This window comes from Mobula birostris, chromosome X (assembly GCF_030028105.1).
Source record: "Mobula birostris isolate sMobBir1 chromosome X, sMobBir1.hap1, whole genome shotgun sequence".
NCBI classification, from domain to species: Eukaryota; Metazoa; Chordata; class Chondrichthyes; order Myliobatiformes; family Myliobatidae; genus Mobula; species Mobula birostris.
In genome coordinates, this window is record NC_092402.1 from 35236818 (window position 1) to 35254282 (window position 17465).

The 17465-nt window shown below is 37.1% G+C and overlaps 1 protein-coding gene across 1 annotated transcript in view; it reads left to right on the forward strand.

Moving 5' to 3' along the window:
• LOC140191650 (protein LSM12-like) overlaps positions 1-16634 on the forward strand; it is a 37218-nt gene extending 20584 nt beyond the window's left edge. Inside the window, exons 4-6 of the mRNA XM_072249247.1 lie at positions 8549-8658; positions 11280-11406; positions 15593-16634. Of these exons, the coding sequence (XP_072105348.1) occupies positions 8549-8658; positions 11280-11406; positions 15593-15688 (333 nt within the window). The 3' untranslated portion in view covers positions 15689-16634. The remainder of the gene's footprint in view (positions 1-8548; positions 8659-11279; positions 11407-15592) is intronic.
• Positions 16635-17465: the final 831 nt, after the last annotated feature.

Sequence of the window (17465 nt, forward strand, 5' to 3'; positions counted from 1 at the left end):
AATGTTTAAACTACAAAGATATTAATTCCCTCAAATTATTTGTGAATGTAATTTTCAATGCAGGAGCTCCTGAGATGTTTTAGTTGTAGAGTGGTATAACTATTGTTTGATTAATCTTAAGAGTTCCTCTATAAAGTTTTATAGTATAACAAAGTTTGATAGTGAGTTGTTGAATTGATTTAAATGTTAGACCATAAGACATGGGAACAGAACAAAGCCATTTGACCTATCGAGTTTGCTCTGTCATTCTATTATGGCTGATTTATTATACCTCTCAATCCCATTTTCCTGCCTTCTCACTGTAACCTTTGATGCACTGACTAATCACAAACCTATCAACCTCTGCTTTAAATATACCCAATGACTTGGCCTCCACAGCAGTCCATGGCAATGAATTCCACAGATTCACCAACCTCTGGCTAAGGAGATTCCTTCTCATCTTTTCCAAATTGATGCCCCTTTCATCTGAGGCTGTGCCCTCTAGTATAATCATGATCTTAATGTACCAATAGAACATGCAACATGCTTGTGGTAATGCAGATTTTACATTGCAGCATTTTCAGATTTCTGAGAATGTAATACCTTCCCCCTTTCACTGGAACAAAAAATGGATCATGGTTATTGTAAGTCTCTGCAGACTTGTATAGATATTTGTGAAAATTATGGAAAACTTCAGCTGGTAAAGACAATTCCAATTGTAAATGATTGAAAAATAGATACAGTGGAAAAAGGATTAAGCCAAATTACTTTGATCTGGTCATGTGACAAAGATGATAGTTTATCATGCATCAGGTCCTCTTTCTTGCTCAGTCCACCAAATCCTTTAATATCAAAATAACTTGTATTTAATTTTGAAGAAGCTTTTGTTGGGGCAGAATAATAAACTTTGGTATTGATCGCCAGACACTGCACCCATACATAGCCAGTGCAAACATTTCAGCTGCAATCTAGTTCCATGCAAGTCTGCTATTACAACACAACTTGTGAATCTTTGTGATTTTGTTTTATTTGTCTGTTTTATTTTTTTTAAAGAAAACTGGATGGTGTAAATACAAGGGAAGGTATTTTATTATCCCGTAAACTACAACACCACAATCCTGTTATGCATTGTGGTTTCCTGCCAAGTGCAATTTAACCATTATTTAAGGCAACCTTTTTCCTTTTGTAATTTGAGAGCCTGAACACAATCTTTGTAATAAAGACAGAAAATGCATTTTAAAAAAAAAACTTTTATTTCAGTTTGAATATACTAAATGACTAAGCATTCCTAATCTTGGTGTAGGCATTTCAAACAATTTGCGGTCCTTCAAGTAACCTTTTCCTCCTTGTTTCTTTACTCAGTTAAAGTCATGTACAGTCAGCCCTCCTTATCTGCAAGGGATTGGTTCCAAGATCCCCCGCGGATACCAAAAAAACGTGGATGTTCAAGTCCCTTATTTAACCTGTCTCAGTGCGGGTGGACTTTAGGACCCAGGACAGCGCAAGACCCGCCGCTCTGTGTTTCTGTTCCGTTGACTTATAATACCTAATAAAATGTAAATACTATGAAAATAGTTGTTTACTGTATTGTTTAGGGAATACTGACAAGAAAAAAAAGTCTGTACATGTTCAGTACAGACACAACCATCGTAGCTCTTCTGGGAACGCTGATGCCGATTCTCCCGTGATCTTTAAGTTCTTGAGGCTGTAGTGCTTTACGTAGCCAGCCAGCCATCCCTAGCACTAGCACTTCCACGAATTTCAGCTTCTTTCTGCTTTATTGTACAAATGCTCGATTTGTTCTTACCAACCTTATGGCTCACTTCGGAATGCAACATGCCACTTTTCAAAAGATCTAATATTTCTAATTTCTTGGCAAGAGATAGCACTTTACGCTCCCTCTTAGCCTTTGAGGAATTGCTTTGACCACATCGTTTGCTTTTTAGGAGCCATTTTTTTCCACAGAAACAAAGTGGCGAATGAGCGAGACACGAGGTGAACAATGCTTGAACAACGAGTGCTGGAGAGAGAACTTCTGAGTTTTCCCGACTTGCGGTTGGTTGAACTCGCAGATAAGGAAGGCTGACTGTATATGTTGAAGGATTATCAAATAAAGTTGGATGTGTTGAACTAAATAACAAATGGGGGCTGTTCACACTCTTGGGGTGTTCTGGATTTAATCAAATTAGTTAAAGTGAGACACTGTTAACCTAATAGCAGGAAGCTTAAGGATTATAGTAAGTATAGAAATAAAACTCGAAGGGTCAAAATCATGTTGCTTCTGAGGTTAACTAAAAGAAGCTATGAAAGTATGTGGTATGAATTCAGCAATTTATTTTAAAAAGTTGAAAGTAGATGGGCAATGGCAAACATTAAATAGGATATACAGTTGCAAGAAAAAATTTGTGAACCCTTTGCAATTAACTGGTTTCCTACATTAATTACTCATACAATGTGGTCTGATCTTCATCTAAGTAACAATAATAGACAAACACAATCTGCCTAAACTAATAATGTGCAAACAGTTGTACTTTTGTGTCTTTATTGAACACGTTGTTTAATCATTCACAGTCCAGGCGGGAAAAAGTATGTAAATCCTTGTATTTAGTAACGAGCAGAGCCTCCTTTAGCAGCAATAACTTCTACCAAATATTTCCTGTAGCTGCTGAAATGACTTGCACAATGGTGAAGAAGAATTTTAGACCATTCCTCCATACAAAACTGTTTCAGTTCCACTTCAGGTCATGCTACAGCATCTCGATTGGATTAAGGTCTGGACTTCTGACTTGGTCATTCTAAAACACAAATTTTCTTCTTTTTAAACCAATTGTTGATTTACTCGTGTGCTTCTGATCACTGTTTTGCTGTATCATCCAACTTCTGTTAAGCTTCAGGTGATGGACCACTACCCTGACATTCTCCTGTAAGATGTCTTCATACAATTTTGAATTCATTGCTCCCTCAACAATTGCAAGCTGTCCAGGCCCTGAGGCAGCAAAGCAGCCCCAAACCATGATGTTCTTTCCACCATGCTTCACAGTTTGGTGGTTTTGGTGTTGGTGTGCAGTGCTTTTTTTTCCTCCAAAAACTGTGGTGTGCATTTTTGCCAAAAGGTTAAACTTTTGTCTCATCTGTTCACAAAATGTTCTCCCAGAAGCATTGCGGAACATCCAGGTGGTCTTTTGCAAACTTGAGGCGTGCAAGGATGATTTATTTATTTATTTATTTTAAGAACAGTGGCTTCCTCCATGGTGTCCTTCCATGAACACCATTCTTATTCAGTGTCTTTCTTGTAGTGGGTACACGAATGGAGACTTTAGCAAGCTCCAAAGATTTTTGCAGGTCTTTTGCTGTTAACCTTGTCCTTTATCACCTCCATCACCATTCCACATTGTGCTCTTGGTGTGATCTTTGCAGGATGCCCGCTCATAGGGAGAGTAGAAATAGTACTGAATTTCCTCCATTTGTAGACTGCTTCTCTTACTGTGGTCTTCAGAAATGCTTTTGTAGCCTTTTTCAGTTTCATACATCTCTACAGTTCTGAGTTCCTCCTGAAAGATGTTTTAATCAAGAAATATGGTGCACATACAGTCGGCCCTCCTTATCCGCGAGTTCTGCATGTGCAAATTCAACCAACCGCATCGAGAAACCCGGAAGTGCTCTTCCAGCACTTGTTCGAACATGTACAGACTTTTTTTCTTGTCATTATTCCCTAAACAATGCAGTGTAACAACTATTTTACATCGCATTTACATTGTATTAGGTATTATAAGTAATCTAGAGATGATTTAAGGTATACGGAAGGATGTGCGTAATTTATTGTGGATCGGGATTGGAAAAAAAACGGAAGTTCTCTTAGTAAGTCGGAACAGGTACCTCCGGTATTATCGTCAGTTAGTCAAACGTTTGTCTTAGTATATAGTATATATTTTACCTTTCTATGCATATAAAACACTTAAGAAACGTATGTTACAGCACCGGGCTTGGAAATGGAAATTCCCAAGTTCGATCCAGTGACAGAGTGCTCCCGAGCGCGCTCTCCATCCATGCTGGGTTGATACGGAGGATCAAAAACACAATACCCCAAAACCCAATATTAAATCACTGTGTTGCTTAGTAATAATTGTAGCTTTCATCGGGGCAGGGCCCTTCTCACTTTATCCTTTTAAAATTGTTCCGATCGTTGACCAACTGTAGCCTAATGCTTTTCCAATGACCGATGGCGTTTCACCTCTTTCCGATTGCTTTATTATTGCCACTTTATTTTAAATAGTGATTATTTTCGTGAACAGAAACCCTGCGGCTTCAGAGCTCCGCTGCTGGGTCCTAATGTCCACCGCACTGAGACAGGTTGAATAAGGGACTTGAGCATCTGCGTTTTTTGGTATCCGCGAGGGGTCCCGGAACCAATCCCTTGCGGATAAGGAGGGCCGACTGTAAATAGATCTTGAGAAGAGCAGACTCTGTCAGTAACCTGACTGTCTTTTTTTTTAATATGTAGGGCAGATCACATCTACAACCCACACCTCCAATCTCAACTCATTGATTGGAACACCTGACTCCAATAGGTTTTGTAGAAGGCATTACCCCAAAGGTTCACGTACTTTGTTGAACCTAGACTGTGATTGTTTAAATGGTGTTCGGTATTGACGAGAAATAGTACAATTGTTTGTATTAGTTTAGGCAGTTTGTCTATTATTGTGACTTAGTTGAAGATCAGTCCACATTTTGAGTAATTAATGCAGAAAACCAGGTAATTGCGAAGGGTTCACATGTATTTACTTATTGGGGCTTGTTTTCTAATTTTAGCCCTTTCTAAATGTCAGGAGCCTTGGAAAATTTATCCTTGACCTTTGTCACCTCAGTTAAGTCTGCTATGAGTGTAAATCAAAGCCAGATCTGAGTTTCTCTTACCACTGCTGCTTGATTAAGAAGTTAAATGTAGTCTTATAGATGTTTTTTTTTCTACTCTCTTCTCTCTTGTGCTCACCATCTACCTGATTGCTATGTTATTAGTTGCTTGCTGGCTTGGTTCTACTTTTGAGAATCTTGATTTCTCTCCACTCCACCCTGGTATGTCTTCCCTTCTTCCTCTTTTAATGTGCTCTCAGTAATCTTTGTCAAAATTTGCATGAAATGTAATTTCCTTTTTCTGAAATGTACAAGTGAAGTCAATGGTTCTTGGATCGTTGGAATGCATCCTCTGGAAGTTCCAGTGCATTTTGGTTTTAGCTGCTAGGTATTATTTTTGGAGGAGACTAGATGCTACTAGCTCTTTTCCCTCTCAACTTGAAAGGTTTTTTGCCTGACAATTCACATAGCCAATTATGCCTCACAACGAACCAAATTAGGCATAATGGAAATAACTTGTTGTTTTGTGGAAGTACACTGTCAAAAGTGCTAGGTACTAGATATAGGCTACTTTATGCTGTTTGCAGAAAAAGTATTTCTTCCTGAAGGTGACAGATCTGAGATATCATCCCTGGATAGCTTTGTAATTAGTCAATATTTTCCTTCTGGTAATGTGTCAACAGGATATTTTTATACAGTTGGCATTGGAATGTAACTTGTGCTATATCTATGTGCATGTAATTTACATCGGGCACAGTGGGATGGGAAGCGCAAAACTGTTTCATATTGAAGAGTCACTGTTGTTTATAGTTGCCTCAGTGGCAACCTAGTTAGCATTTGCTTAGGATTGAATTTGTGACTTTGCAGATGTGTGTTTTCTCTTGGCAGGAAATAGTAATATCTTTTTCATTTCATTAAATGTAGATTCACCAAGACCATCTTTTCACACACTGTTTAAATACCCATCAGTTTTGAAAAGCATATTCTAAAACTTCGCATTCCATTTGTCCTCTATGGAAATGCTTTTTCACATTCTGAGGTGTGCTTCTAGAAGCCTTTGGAATAAGCATTTAAGCTACTTATTGAAATTGCATCAATTGTGTGTGCCCCTTGCTGGATGCAAACTATTTTCGATTATATAAACTAATTACATTAAATTCCTGCATCTTTGTGCCCAATTTCTTCAATCTCCCTTGCTTGCTGCATTGCAGTAGATATAATAGTTATTCTTGCATGTTGGGGCTTTTTTCCAAAAACAGTTGTTAGTGATACTTGCTACTCATTTCAAAAACATTAATTCAGATCAATCTGTATTTTTGGGCTTGTCTCTCTTCAGAATATAGCTCTTATTGTAAGTTGAGTCGGTGGTGAAGAAGGTAAATGCAATGTTGGGCATTCACTTCTAGAGATATTGAATATAAGAGCAGGGATGTGATGTTGAGGTTCTATAAGGCACTCGCGAGACCACACTTGGAGTGTTGTGTGCAGTTTTGCATTCCTTATTTTAGAAAGGATATACTGACATTGGAGAGGGTTCAGAGAAAATTCACGAGAATAATTCCAGGAATGAAAGGGTTACTGTATGATGAATGTCTGGCAGCTCTTGGGTTGTATTCCCTGGTGTTCAGGCAAATGAAGGGGTATCTTAGAAACATTCTAAATCTTAAAAGTCCTGAGCAGATTAGATATGGCAAAGTTATTTCCCATGGTAGGGGAATCCAGGACAAGAGGGCACGACTTCAGGATTGAAGGACGTCCATTTAGAACAGAGATGCAGAGAAATTCCTTTAGTCAGAGGGTGGTAAATCTGTGGAATTTGTTGCCGCAAGCAGCTGTGGAGGCCAGGTCATTGGGTGCATTTAAGGCAGAGATAGATAGGTTCTTGATTAGCCAGGGCATCAAAGGGAATGGGGAGAAGGCAGGGGAGTGGGTATGACTGGAACAATTGAATGGTGGAGCAGACTCGATGGGCTGAATGGTCTACTACTTCTCTGATATCTTATGGTCTTGTATCTGTCTAGAAATTGGATTGTGTGGTTCTTAATTTGGGTGCAGTGTACAGTTGAAGTTGTGTTTTTTAAAAAAATGAAAATCAGTCTTTGCCTTTTAGATCGTGAGGCAGTTGTTTCTCTGACCAGACTTGAGTCTGGGGTTCACAATGTTTGCAGATTATCACAAATGTGCACAGAAATGACCAATGAAATGACGAAGGGTCTCGGCCTGAAACCCTTGTGAATGCAAGCAGGCTTTTTCCACTGAGGCAAGGGGAGAAAAAAACCAGAGGACATGGGTTTAGGGTGAGGGGGGAAAAGTTTAAAGGGAACATTGGAGGGGGGCTTCGCACAGAGAGTGGTGGGAGTATGGAATGAGCTGCCAGACGAGGTGGTAAATGCGGGTTCTTTTGAAACATTTAAGAATAAATTGGACAGATACATGGATGGGAGGTGTATGGAGGGATATGGTCCGTGTGCAGGTCAGTGGGACTAGGCAGAAAATGGTTCGGCATAGCCAAGAAGGGCCAAAAGGCCTGTTTCTGCTGTAGTTTCTATGGTTTCTATGAAACATCGACTGTACCTCTTCCTAGAGATGCTGCCTGGCCTGCTGCTTTCACCAGCAACTTTGAGTGTTGCAATGAAATTAAATTCACATTTGGGATTTTCAGTTGCTTAAAAGTATAGCCCATGATGTTCTTTCCATTTTATTTCAATGTGCTATAAATTCTGCCAAATTGGGGTGATGGTTGGGAAGTCCCAGGTTGATACTGGGAACCACTTAAGTTAGTTCCCCATAAATTTATTTTCCTGACTTTCTTTCAGGCTCGTTAATATCTTGATGACCTTCCGATCATTTAACTTTCCTGACAGTTTGCAGTATCTGATTCCACTGCCCCAAACTAACGCAGCCCTTGATACCCCTAACTTGTAAAACCAATCTGCAGCCAGGTTCTGGCTTCAGATTTGCATGACTTTTGCATGTTTTTGCCAGTGGAGCAAGTGAGTGAATGATATGCAGAATTGAATTCCCTAACTGTAAGTCCATAGACAAAACTTTTGCAAGCACAGATTAAATCTTAAGCAATGTTTTCTTTGTGGATCAAATACTATTCAGATCAATTCCTACTTTAATTTTGAGGTACCTTTTCTATTGCATCCTCCTGATGCAATAGTTTTCTCATTATCCACAGCTCTCCCTTTGTGTTGTCTGCAAGCTAGCTCTTCTCCTCTTTTCTCTCCCCCCCCCCCCACCCACCCAACACTTGTTTTGTCAGTTATTTACATATGTCTAAGCACAAACAATAGGTCCCAGTACTGATCACGGCAGAACACTGCTGGTCACAGAGGTTTGAATCCAGTCTATCGAGTCACTGTGGTTCCCATGTTTTTTTATATTTTGGGTCAGTCTGCCATGAAGGACCTTGTCAAGTGCTTTACTAACGTCCATATATGCCATATCCATTGCCTACCCATGTTGCCAGTTTTGTCTTCCAAACTTGTAAAATTGCTGCCTAAGATTTTTTTAATGAACTGTACACCTTGATGTTAATTGGAGGAATGATTAAATGTTTCTTTTGATACGATGACTGCAGCAGATCTGTTTGCTAGCTTTAAATTGCCATTTAAAAACTTGGTGCTAACAATTTTGGTAACCATTTGAATTGTTTCAGCTGCTTGCTTCAGGATGGCAGTGTCTGATGATTAAGCTGTTGTTTTATCACTAGCTTGCCAATCGAGCACGGACAGAGAAGGAAGAGAAATTAAGCCAAGCTTATGCAATTAGTGCCGGAGTCTCTCCAGAAGGCCAGCAGCTTTTTCAGACTATCCATAAGACGTAAGTTCGTTTTTTTTTCTAAATGGCTTATTTCATCAAAAATAGAGAAATTTTCTAGTTCAATGAATTAAAAAAGGTTGTGGTATGATACAGCAGTTGATTTAATTTGAAAACATTTTGAGAATCTGTTCAAGTAAAAAGTCGAAGCAATATATACTTAAAGATTCATCCCTGTTCTGTAGTGCTTACTATATAGTCATGTCAGAGCTTGTTACTGCCTCCCAAATTCATTATATTGAATTTAACATAGTGCATTCTGGAAGTGGTGTATGGTGCATTGCCATGACTGTAAAGTAGATTTAGTGCTTCCAAGCAGGAATAAATTTCTGGGTACTGATCCAGTTGAACCAATATTGATTTTAAATAATTTAAACACACTATGCAATCATGGCATTCATTGATTATCTCAATCAGTTGATAATATTTACTTGAGGCGTAATGTAAAATCAATATAAATTCTGTTCAGTTGCTTGCTTAACTGCCAGAATATTATATAAATTATGTAATTACATAAATTAATTATATTTATTGTATAATTCTGCCTTGGATAATGCAAAACATTTTTCTATCAGTGGAATTGAATTAAGCCATTATTGCAAAATATCAGTTCTGTTTAAATTCAGCCTGAGGATTGATTATAACAAGAATGTTCGATTAGTTCCGTTATTACAAGGATGCAATAATATCAACCACTTTTCTCTCCAGCAAGATGCAATTTTTTCACAAAATGTACATTTTTTAATAAAGAACATCTAATTGTTTTATCCATGCCATTTTTGTCTTCCGCTCCCTACCCATGTTCCTCCTAGCCCCACTCCATTCCACTTTCCATCTTCTTTCAGTTCCAATGTCTTTATGAAATTGTACACCTTTTGAACAACACTTGTTCTTCAGTAACTGTCCAAGTGGCTTTTCTTTCTGAACTTGAAGCTAATTCTGATTATGTACATTGGTGACATCCATGCGCATGTCAGGCAGTTGTTGCTGGATAGCAATTGAGACCAGAATGCTGTCTATTCTTTTTCACCCTTTCCGTCACAATCTTGTGATGTTGAAATTTTAGCTCTTAAGAGATATGATTCATGGATTACATGAGTTGTTGGTTGTGTAAACTGTTAAGTAAGATGCCCTGGTATTCAAGTTTACTTTTGCATCTATTTTTTAGTGGATCACTACACAATTTCACTTTTTAAACTAGAACACGCCATTCCAGAGCTTATATACGCCCCATCCCATCTAACTGGTCATTGTTAAATAGTGTAGCTGGGATGATAGGAATTTGCTTTTTTAAAAAAAACCCTACTGTTAAACAAGGTAAAACTGACTGCTGCTGCAAGTTATCTGTTTTAACCTTAAGATAATTTGGAGTTAATCTACTGAAAGGAACTGTGTGAATATTTTGAAAATGGCCACTTTGAAAGATATTGGAGAAAGAAGAAAATTTTGGAATTAGTTTTCCATATCTGGTGACAAAATGCTTAGAGTACTACAGTTTCATGGTTGAACAGTGTCTTGGGTGAATTAGCTTCCTCTAAGCTTAAATTATTTTTTTCAACTTTTTTTTAACATTAACTTTTTCTTTTTCCACGTGTTCCTCATTATAGTTCACTTAACACATGTTTAGAGTGGTGTTAAAGTTTTGCATTATTTCTGGAAATGCAATGATCATATGGTATGGTGTTCAATATTTATGCCAGGATTTTTACTGTGGGGTTAAGATTTTCAATAGATCTGCATGAGAGGAACAGGCTTTCCCTGGCAGAGTATTAGTCAGGTATTCCAATATTATCACTGTCACGCAATCATTGCTCTTGTCTAATGATTGAACTAGGCCCTGAATTTCCATTTTGCCCACGCTCTGCTTCTGCTCATCGGGACAAGGAAGAATGAGCCAAAAATGGAAAAGATCAGTGTAAAAGCTTGCAAAGTTATTGTTGCACACTTCAGGAACATAAACATATAATCTTAAATTGGTAGCTCAGTGTAGCACCAAGTGAGTGTCATTGTCCCTTTCAAGTAAATGGATTTAAAAAGCATGTTGCTTTCTGAAGAAATGCAGGCTGTACTGCTAGCATTATAGCCAATATTTCTTAATCAACACTGCATTATTTTATCTATTTATTTACAGTGTGCAAATTGCCTGTTATATTTGCCTGCACAACAGTAAGTAAAGACAGGCATTAGCCAATCGCTTTTGAAGTAATGATTTTTGTCTGCTGTCTTGCATAGATAATGGCCAATTGGGCAAGATTGCACGGAGCTTCTAAATACTCAGTTACAGAGGAGAATAAAGTTGCTCTATTATAACTGCCAGGAATTTTCTAAGCATACATCCTATTTTCCCTTTGAATTAAAAAATTTATTTTGTTGTCTTGAGCCAGGGTTTTGTATTGGTGATGGTGACTAACACTAAAGATGTTTGTATTCCCAGTTGGTGCCCTTCAAGCTTGTTAATTTGATTTGCAGACATATGTGAGTGCAAAAGCTATTGTGCTTTGATTGGAAGTTACAACAGCTTTTAGTTGATAACAAAGTTTGAAATAATTTTAATGGTAAATGGATCGGAAATCCATTTAATTATCTGGTCAACCAGCATTCTTATGTAATGTATACTTTTTTAGCATCAAGGAATGTAAATGGCAAGAGAAGAGCATAATTGTCATGGACGAAGTTGTAATTGTACCACCTTACCAAGTTGAGAACTGTAGAGGCAAAGAAGGAAGCGCATTAAGTCACGTACGTAAAATAGTAAGTACACGTACATTTTCTCCCTCCCTGTTTAAGGTCTCATTCATGATATTCTTTGATCGTTGGTAGACACTTCTTATACCCAGGCAAATTTTGTGAGCAAATAGTTCTCTATGGCTAATTAAATTCAGTGACCTGAAATTGCCAATAGAGTGAAAGCATTGCAAATTTCTTCTGTCAATGGAGTCAGAGCTTGGAGAATTTTTATTTAACCTTTAACATCTTCCATCCTTCAAAAAAAAATAGAAGAAACCTGTTTGAGCACATGCTCATTCTTTATATTTCAGTGCTTTAAATTTTTGCAAGTGGTTTCTTACCACGCTGTATCCGTAGTGTTGGAATGATTGCATTATTTTTTGTGCTGCCAGCAGTTGGAGAAACAATTGAGAAGGTAATGAAAGTATGCACACTGGCAGATAAGACAAGCTCATAAGTGTGTAGAGAATGAATGAATATGGGTCACGTGCATGCAAATAGATTAGTTTGATTTGGCATCATGTGTTGACGGGACTACTTGTTATGTACTGTTCTATGTTACAATTTGCCCAAAACAAGATACATGTGAGTGACAGGAGAAGAGTGAGGGTGAGCATCTGTTACCAAGTTTTTCCAGCAGTTTCTTTTTGAATTCTTCAAAATTGATTTTGTTTTGCAAATCATCAGACTTCCCTGAAAATGTTATTTTATTACATTTCTGAAAATACTTGATTGTTAGCTGCTTTTGTTTTAACCTTGAGTTATTCTGATGTGCTAAGCTTCCCATAGTTGTGCTTTATAGTCAAATCTAAAATAGTTAATATTGAAGGACAGCATGTATTAGTACCAATAACAATCAAATTTCCAACCTGAATTGCCCTTGCACGAAGGCCTGATCTGAACTTTAGTTCATTAATTTATATTTAGACCAAGAAGGCTGTACATTTAGAGAGTTTGTCCACTTCTACTACTCAATGCTGAAATCAGCATTTCTCATAATTCTCACAATTCTCACACCCATCTTCTAAACTGCTTATGATTGCACAGTATGTTGTCTTTTGCAGTATATTTTATTTGGCTGTTTTAAAAGTAACCAGTTTAAGTATAATTTGTAGAGCTGTGAGAGTTGGGCATTGCCATCCTGTGTCTTAAACTAGCATTTGTGCTTGGGAATTGCTTTGAGTAAAAAGAGAAATGAGAGCTCATGATGGAATGGGCACCATCTAACCAAAGGGTTTTGTTAGTACATGCTGGTTTTTATAACTGTTATAAGTATGTGTTCATAAGATATTTAATAAACATCTTAAATTTTGATAATGTTGGGGTTGCTTATAACATGTTTAAAGTTCTGTTGAACTGACAATTTTGTCAGGTAATTAAATCTGGTAGGTACTTAATTTTTAATTAACTTTTGTTATGAAGTAGTAGGTGAAATAGAATGCAGTTTGGTTAAAATCCAAATGTCACTCTCCACCTATCATTTGTTTTTGTGCTGCTAGTGTACCTTGCATCTTAAAAAATACTAGACAGACCCATTATAATTGTACACATTTGTAGGAATTTAGATGGTGCAAGTTGATATTCCATGTATTGAGTAGTTTATTTTTTATGTTAAATACTGGATTAAATAATAAGAGGGAGGGCAAGCTTCAAAGCACACTAGACAGAACTAAGAAGAACCTTGAATGCAAGACTTTGAAATTCCTGAAAGTCCTCCAGGTAGTCATGACACTTGCAGGGTATAGCTATGGAGATCATGAAATCTTGTAGCAGAAATTGTATTTAAACTTTCAGAGACTGATAGAAGCTAAGCAGCTTAACTGTTGAAGACATTTTATAATCAGAATATATTCTGGGCAGTGTTCTGGAACACTTAGCACTTTATACCTTTTGAGTGTGGATACTTGGTTGCTGAGTATACTTAAAGCTGGCATTAATAAATACTTACGGCTGACACAGGAACTGTTATGATCTATGTTGTCCCTATGATAAGAACTAAACGCAGGAGTATTAGTAGATTAATAATATCATTTATTCGACAGGGAAGATCTTTTGAATTATGATAGTATGATTGCATTTGAATCAGCAAAAGAAGCAGAAGAGATGAAAAATATATTAGCCATAGTAAACTAGGCTTCACAGTTCAAAGATGGCAATTAATCAGTTAGTTATAATGCCAATAAGACAAATTCCATTTGGCCAATTAAGCAGCTGTGCCCAACAAATAGGATAACATGCAGTATCACACCAAGAGAAAATAACCCTACAAATGCAAGGAAAAGTGGAGGTAAATCATGTGATTTTTTTAAAAAAGTAAGTAATTGGTAGGGGGCAAAGGAGAACTGCATGGGGGGATGGGGTGGATTGGTGTTGTGAAATATTAAAGACTCCGCTAATTTTTATGTGATTTGGTGGGGTGGTGTTCTAGGACAATGTTTCCCAAAAGCACAGGAAGAACAGACTTCTTTGAAAAGCTTTGTTTTTCACATTAGAATACGGCCATTTTCTGGGAATCTGTTGGTTGGGCATGCATTGTGGGGAAGTTATTGGAATCTTTAATTAGCTGTAGAGTGGCTAGGCACTTGAGCATGAATTTTTAGAGTCACTTATTCATTCAGGGTGTGTCATGGAATTGATTGGTGGGGAAGGTTAAAGAAAATGGGAGCATTGCTTTATAGACAATGATGAAACAAATATTTCCTAAGAATAGTAAGTTAGTCATGGACTGTTCAGAAATCTGATGGCAGAGGAGAAGAAGCAGTTACTAAAGTTTAGGCAGTGACAGATGATGCAGTATGTCATAAACAGGCGATGTACTCCTTTACTAAATACAAAACAATGGTTCTGTGTTTGGAAAACGGTACTTTAAAGTTAAGCATTTATTATATTCCAGATGTATTTTAAATGGGGGTGCATGGGTCAGTGTCATGCAAGTGTTGAATTAGAAACAAGGCCATTCAGATTCTGCATGTGCCTTTTCCATAGTGGCTGTGACACTCATTTACTTTCAAAGTACAGTGTTAGTCAAGTGTTTGACGTTATTAGAACAGAATATCTCAAAATTATTCTCATAATTTTAATTTTGTAATTAAATGAACTGACTTCAAATTCCAGTTGAGATTATTGTATAATGTTCATGTTTTCACTAAAGTTCTGGGTAAATATTTTTGTAGAACAGGACTGGAATAAGCCCATCTGCCACCTTTACCATCCTATCTACTTGTGTTGTCAATTTTGGGCAGCTATGTGCTTGTGCTGACTGCAATATCCCTTTCTAGATTAATGCCCTTGAGTGTTCTACCATTACTGTATACTTTCCTCTTTCATTTGACCTCCAATGTATTAAGGCTGTTTTATTCTTGAATGTGCTCTATTATGCATTATGTTTGTCAAGTAAAAATAGTCTTTTAAAGCTGGCAGATACACAAACATTGAACTTTCAGTCCTGAACTAATTTCATTGAGTGGTTAATTATGGACTAATCTCTACATAATTAACCAGTTTCATTTCGCTCAAAACCTTTTGGGGGTTGAAAATCTTAGTTAACTCAGCATCTACGGCTTGTCTGAGGAAAGTATGATGGATTGTAAAGTTTATGGATAATGCCCTTCCACTGCTTTTATCTGTTTCACTCCTGAAAGGCCCCTCTCTAATTTTGAATTAGTGCCACTTTGTTCAGTCTCCTACCACTGTAAACAAAATTTTAATTGCTCTCTAAAGAATCCTTTTGATAGTTTTAAAGAAATTATCTTTGTCATCAACTCCATAGAATTTAGTCTTAACAAACTTCGTAATTTAACTTTTTAAACCCTGGTATATATCTAGTAAAACATCAAACTATTAGTAAATCATTGTGTATTTGGGAAGGAATAAAATAGTACCTATTGCTGCAGAGGTTAAGAGAAACTGGCTGGGGGGTAGGAGGGAGCAGAAAATGTCATTTTGAATGGAGCTGATTTATTAGGCAATATTCTAACAGTAGTTTGGTTACTTGAACCTGTGCACCAGATCTACTAGGTTGCCCTAAATAATCAAATTCATTTTTACTCCATAAATGTTCAGCTTTGTCATTTGTAACTTTGTGTGCAAGATAAATGGGGGGCGGGGGAGGCTTCTATTAGTATAGTGAAGCTATCAGACTGTATATTTAAAAAAAAAAAGGAAGACATAGTGTTTTGCTCATTTTTGTTCATCTCTTCCTTTCTTTTAGGTTGAGAAACATTTTAGAGATTTGGAAAATCAGAAGTTAATGCAACAACGTTCACAAGCACAGCAAACACAGAAGGAAACTGCTTTGTCGTCCTGAGTGGCTTGGATAGTCCTTTGCAGAGCCTGATCAGGGAGGGATGGGGAATTTTTTTTTTTCCTGTGATGGGGAGGGAGTAGTCCACATGTTCTCCAGGGAGAATCTACAGTGAGCTGACATTTCCACTTTGAGAAGAGAATAGACTTTACAAAAAAGCAGACAAGACAACACTTATTGTAACTTGACTAACTATAAATTACCTTTTTTCTTTGTTAGCTTTTTAAAAAAAAAAGTCATTTTGTTTTATTTTTTACATGTTCATTTACTTTTCCTATTGTCATTACACTCATTTTAGGTAGATCCTAAATTGTTGTTTGTGACTTACACAACTTTACAAATATATTTGTTAAAGTAACAAACCAGCTCATTATAGTAATGGTGTTCTAACGAGGAAACCAAAGCAAGAAGGTAATTTAACTTGTTAAGTGGTTGTCCCATGTAGGAGAGATTTCATTTTAAGTCCTTTTATTTTTCCAGAAGCTTATTCTCAGAAGGAATAAGTCCAGTTGTGTTTTTTTTAAACGTCACTGAAAAGTCTTCCAGTGAAGAATCGTGTATTTGATGATGGAAGATTTGGCTCATAAGCTTATCCTCTGACTGTGTACAGAATCGGTTTGTCTTGCTAAGACAGTGCTTATGGAGAGTGGCCATTTTAAAGGATATAACTGTTCATGCAGTTTTGCATGTATCATGTACTGTACACTTCATTAAATTGGAAGAAAAGGTGTTGCCTGGTCTTTGCATAATAAAATTAGGCAGTAACAGTCATAAAGTCCTTTTTATAGGCTGGTGAAGAATCTATGATAATGTATATTTTTATTCGCAGTCCCTGTCAGCACAACGCTATAATATAAATTGGAGGAATTTAAAACATTTTAAAGCTGAATCTGTTATTGTCTTATTTTGATTGAAAATATGAAATTAAAGAGTACGAAGAAACGTGTAATCAGTGTTCTTTATACTTTATTTTCCCTGCAGATATTTTGCTAGATTGACTTTTTTTCATCAAAATTTCCATGGCACCTTTCTGGGTAATTTGAAGAAGAGATGCAATTTGTTAATATCTTCTACTTTAAACCATCATTTCTAGTGAATTCAAGTTTTTAGAAATTGTATTGAGAAGTCTAGTACTGCATGGTTGAATGAATTTGTCATATGGAACTGTTGTACACTTGTACTAATTTCAGTTGACCTCACACCGAAGTTAACTGGTTTACCAAAAGGATTAGTATTAACAATGTAAAACTAACAGAGGATTGCAATTCAGTACCTTTTGCTTAAAGTTTACTTAACTATTAGGGATGTTATGAAACAAATTATTACCTTTGTTTCTCTCTTATGGAGAGGTTTTTTTTGCAATAGTTATTTGCCCACTTGGTGAACCTACTGACAAAATTTTTCCCATTGCAGTCTGATATCAAGCTGTTTTCCAGCTATGTTTTCTTTATTGTCAAAATGTTTCTTCAATTAAATATTTGAGCAATGTGATGATAAATGAATACCACTGAGTAAGTATTCATGTTTGGGCACGTGGCCAAGTGGTTAAGGTATTCGGCTAGCAACCTGAAAGTCGTGAGTTCGAGCCCCAGCCGAGGCAGCATGTTGTGTCCTTAAGCAAGGCACTTAACCACACAGTGCCAAGCTATATCGGCCCTTGCCCTTACCATCGGTGTCGTGGAGAGGGGAGAGTTGCAGCATGGGCAACTGCCGGTCTTCCATACAACCTTGCCCAGGCCTGCGCCCTGGAGAGTGAAGACTTTCCAGGCATAGATCCATG